This window comes from Sinocyclocheilus rhinocerous, unplaced genomic scaffold (assembly GCF_001515625.1).
Source record: "Sinocyclocheilus rhinocerous isolate Xijiao unplaced genomic scaffold, SAMN03320098_v1.1 scaffold3663, whole genome shotgun sequence".
In the NCBI taxonomy this organism is placed as follows: domain Eukaryota; kingdom Metazoa; phylum Chordata; class Actinopteri; order Cypriniformes; family Cyprinidae; genus Sinocyclocheilus; species Sinocyclocheilus rhinocerous.
In genome coordinates this window covers 139,301-144,532 of record NW_015630018.1, presented here as the reverse complement: position 1 = coordinate 144,532, position 5,232 = coordinate 139,301, and the positions used below count along the sequence as shown (strand labels likewise).

Sequence of the window (5,232 nt, the reverse complement as noted above, 5' to 3'; positions counted from 1 at the left end):
TACATCGTGTACTAAGACCGATGGAAAATGAAAAGTTGTGATTTTCTAGACCGATATGGCTAGAAAATGACTCTCATTCCGGCGTAATAATCAAGGAACTTTGCTGCCGTACCATGGGTGCAGCAGGCGCAATGATATTACGCAGCGCCTTAGATGCTAAGCTACAGCTAAGAGTGCTACCGCCAGACCCGGAGATCTGCTGAATGGATTTTCAAAAATAGTGGAGTGTTCCTTTAAGACTGGTTTTGTGCTCCAGGGTCACATATCACTTCATAACTATGATTTTCAAATCAGTTGCATTCCATAATTCACATATCTCTCTGTATATACAATATATTAATTCTCCTGAAATGCTTGTGGTGTTTTGTTGTAATAGTGTACCAGCTCCAGCAGGAGGCGCCACATCCGCGCAGAGTCACCTGCATATCTGAGGTGAGTGATAGAGCCTTTGAATAAGCCACTAGAACTGAAATATAACATTCATGAATGGGTTTTAACACATTTGAGATTTGTGGCGTACAAATGTCTTCAAAAAGACAAAAGACTTGAATTTGAAATCGGTTTTCTGGTCCTCTTGAGCGCCCCCTGGAGGAGGACAAACACATGACTCCTGTCTACTCTAATCAGAATGCTTCTGTTGGCCATGTCCTGTGCTGTTTTGTACATTAATAATCCTCAGCTCATATAGTTTGTTGATATTTTTATGTAAATGCTTTAAGTTCAGCCGGGATGTAATGTAGGTCACCCATCTTCATCGAATTACAAATGCATCTCTTTAATTGCATGATGGTCTAGACTAGTAACCTCCAGAGGCGAGATGCAACATAAAGACCGGAGAAACAGCAGAGCAGAATCTGTGCCCAGCGCTGCTCCATTAGTCAGGCAGATATTAGTGGCAGTAATTAAGGAGTGAGAGAGATGGTGCTTTTGAATTATTCATCTGTATCATGATAATCTTGTGTTTGTGGAGGAAACTGCCTGTGGTCCAGCTCTGCGTTTAGGGGCCAAACATTTAGACTCATGCCCTCCCCCTTCACCGTCTGCAGGTGTTTTATCAACAGCTTCCTCATAGATAAACATGTATTATGAAATCTGACAGTCACTGTTAGCTGCTGTTTGGTAGATTATTTGACGATAATATATCAGGGATTTGTAATATGCTGGTGATCATATGCAAATCAGAATTAAAGGGATAGTTCTTCACCCAGAATTGAAAATTTGCCGTTAATTTACTCACCCTCGTGCCATCCAATATGTAGGTGTATTTTATTTTCTTCAGTAGAACAGTAAAGAAGTTAACAGTAATTTTTAACTGAAGCCATTGTCCTTGGTGATTCATAAAATGCAAGTCAGCGACTGCACGTTTTTGACAATTAAAAAAAAAGCATATCAAGGAACAAAAAATGAATTCTCGTGGCTCCTGACGATATATTGAGGTCTTCTGAAGCGAAACGATTGCTCTGTGGAAGAAACTGAACATTATGTACAACATTATTACTATGGTTTCAGCTAAAATTCTTTTTCACTGTTAGGCCTGTACTGGAAGCAGAGAATCAGTTCTGTCCTTTTAAATGCAACTCACAAAAACATGACCAAAATGGCCAAAATAAATAAATAAAACTAAAAAGGGCCTAAAATAGGCCTATTTTATGACTTTTTATTTTTTTTTATTTTTTTTATTGTGACATAATTTTTTATAAATATTTTTATTTTATTTTTATTATCTTATGTTATTAAACAAATGAAATAAAAAAATATATATTTTTAAACAAATTATAGGCAGCACAACAAATACTGTAATGGTTTATTTATTTATGTCTAAAGAAAAAGAAACCTATTATAGGACTTTTTTGTGACATTGTGACATTATTTTCCTGACAAACACATTTATCCCAGTAAAAATTACTGTATTACAATTATTATTATTTTTTTCATTTAAATCAGCATAACTTTCAAGTAGCACAGCAAATGCCATGATGATACGGTTGGTTGGTTTATTTGGTTGGTTGGTTGGTTGGTTGTAAAATTCTTTTTCACTGTTAGGCCTGTACTGGAAGCAGAGAATCAGTTCTGTCCTTTTAAATGCAACTCACAAAAACATGACCAAAATGGCCAAAATAAATAAATAAAACTAAAAAGGGCCTAAAATAGGCCTATTTTATGACTTTTTATTTATTTTTTTTATTGTGACATAATTTTTTATAAATATTTTTATTTTATTTTTATTATCTTATGTTATTAAACAAATGAAATAAAAAAATATATATTTTTAAACAAATTATAGGCAGCACAACAAATACTGTAATGGTTTATTTATTTATGTCTAAAGAAAAAGAAACCTATTATAGGACTTTTTTGTGACATTGTGACATTATTTTCCTGACAAACACATTTATCCCAGTAAAAATTACTGTATTACAATTATTATTATTTTTTTCATTTAAATCAGCATAACTTTCAAGTAGCACAGCAAATGCCATGGTTGGTTGGTTGGTTGGTTGATTTGGTTGGTTGGTTGGTTGGTTGGTTGGTTGGTTGATTTGGTTGGTTGGTTGATTGATTTGGTTGGTTGGTTGAGTTGGTTGATTGGTTTGTTGGTTGGTTGGTTGCAGGGATGAAAACGACATGTATTTTATTTTGCTTTTTGGTGGTGAAGGAAAAGGAATGGGAGGAAATATGTGCTTAATTGTCATAAAAAAAACTTGAAAAATCATAAAATAACCTTAATTTTCTTTAAGCAAAATGCAGTTTCTTATTTCTTCCTTTCAGTTTTGTGATGAAATAGGACCTGAATATTATCTTGACAGGTTTCATTAGATTTACCATTATATTTTCTACTTTTCTATTGACTTTTTTCTTGAAATTCTGGAGCTTAAAAACAGCTAAACACGCACAAGATTACAACTGTCCTTTATGAATATATATCACTATATATCACTATAAATGTTTTAGCATGACTGTGCTTCATATATTTGGATGTTCTGGTTGATGATAACGAACATGTTCCTGCCAGAAAGCTATAGTGACTCTTAAAAGACGCCGGCGTCTGTGGAGGGAGTTTTAATAAGATGTTGATCTGCTGATGGTGGGATGGGTTCTGTTGCTGTTAACAGAATTCAGCAGGTATTTTACCCCACAGACGTGGACCCCATTCCCCCCTCGCCCCGCCCCAGCCGACTGGACAGCGTATTAATGAACGGTGGATTAACATTAAACAGATGCACACTGCTCTTCATGTTTATCTCAAGGGCTTCTGGAGCGTTTCTTGCTCTGGGCTGCTGGCCACTTATCTGCTCCTGTAAAGTGCAGGGTTATTGTGGCAAGAGGTTTAACCCTATCTAATCCCCTTCAAAAGGCCCCGCAATTTTTTTCAGCATTCAGATCATGTGAATCATTGACCAGAGTCCTCAAACACGCGCACACACACACGCACACACACACACACACACACAACACTGTAGTCCAGCACAGCACACAACTCACTGGACACTTCACTTAAGTATCTGGGTTTACTTTTTATCAAGAGTCTTGATGACAAATAATGCTTTTGCTTCAGGAGTCTGGACCCAGATTTTAGGAACCAGATAACAGAGTTATTAACATTTTCCAGCAGTTTTAAAATAATACTTGCTTTTACTCCGGAACAGTTTAAAAGTGTACGATGTATAACAATAGCCTGTTAAATAATAATAATAAAAAAGATACAACAAAACACATGCATATAAAATACAATTCCATGGACTTCTTGAAATGTTCTTTTATCGTTTTTCACCGTAAATTATACTTGCGCATAAAAAAAAGTGTCAGTATTGTACTGTAAAATTATATATAATATATAAGAATTATTATTACTATTTACAGTTTGTTACTATATATTGTAAGTTACAGTTAACAATTTATCAGGTTTTAACTGTAGGATTTTCATGTTTATTTTGTTATTCGAACACTGAGTATCAGCTGGAGTGACTGAATTCACACAACAGATGATAATTTCCTTTATTTGAATCTGAACCTCAGTCTACCCTCTATGTGAAGTGTTAAAGAAATGAGCCTTCCCCTCACAGATGCTGCGTTCCTGCTGCTTTCATTCATTCTGTCTGCGACCAAACTATTGAGGGTTTGATTTCACCCCTTTATCAGATTTCATTAGTGCAGAGTGAGTTTGTCCTTTCTTGCTGTAATTGAATTATGCATAGTGGCGAGCTTCAGCTTGTTCCTCATTAAGGCTTCATAGATTTTTTCATGATTTATAAGTGATAGTGATGTTTTTTTTTCCCCCCAATTATCATTTTGGCCTGGTTACTTGATTAAACGGGTACATTGTTGTCTAATTCATACAGTTTACTGTTTTTTTTTTGTTTTTTTTTGTATTGTAGATATACAAAGGATGTTGAATACTCAGTGTGTCTGTGTCTGTGTCTGTGTGACCTGAGCTGTGTGTGAATGGATTGTGTTGTCTTGAGGAACTCAGTGTGGCGTCTCTCTGCTGATCTGTGTTCCTGTAGTGCGCTGCAGAGATTTCTGTTCATTATAACTGAAGCCAGGAGCACAGTCATAATGCTGCACACACACAACTGAAATGATAGGAGTTACATCTGATATGAGGAGTTTTCTTCTGATTTATCAAGAATGTGTGTTCATGTGTGAAGGAAAACCCAACCTTCATTCCCTGTATGTTGAGAGACTTATGTAATTCTCTCTAAGAGGAGATTCATCTCTTTGAGGGGAGGATCACAACGTGTGTATCCTTAGATATTCTGTATCCTGAGACAATTATTGTGGATGATTTTGGACCTTTTTTTCTTGGGTAAGAAATGCACCCTACACTTAAAGTGTTAGTTCACTCAAAAATGAAAATTCTGTCATTAGTTACTCACCCTCATGTCGTTCCAATGTCTGTACAATGGCCTTAAATGCAGGTAGTTCCCTTGCTGTCTATGGAGGGTCAGAAATATCTTAATCTGTGTTCCGAAGATGAACGAAGGTCTTACGGGTTTGGAACGACATGAGGGTGAGTAATTAATGACAGAAGTAAAATTTTTGGGTGAACTAACCCTTTAATTTCGGTCAAACCTATAGCACTTTTGACATTTAGCATACATGTTTAATTTCCATTGATAAAACACTTTCTTCTAATTCTGTCTCAGCTTGATGTGCAAAATCAACTATGAGTAAGCCATTTCAAGATTCAAGATTTTTATTTGTCACATACACTGTTACATACAGAATACT

At 35.6% G+C, this 5,232-nt stretch overlaps 1 protein-coding gene across 1 annotated transcript in view; it reads left to right on the top strand.

The window, feature by feature from the left end:
* LOC107739458 (N-chimaerin-like) overlaps positions 1 to 5,232 on the top strand; it is a 54,509-nt gene that overhangs the window by 3,149 nt on the left and 46,128 nt on the right. The window contains exon 3 of the mRNA XM_016551563.1: positions 377 to 432. Within this exon, the coding sequence (XP_016407049.1) occupies positions 377 to 432 (56 nt within the window). The remainder of the gene's footprint in view (positions 1 to 376; positions 433 to 5,232) is intronic.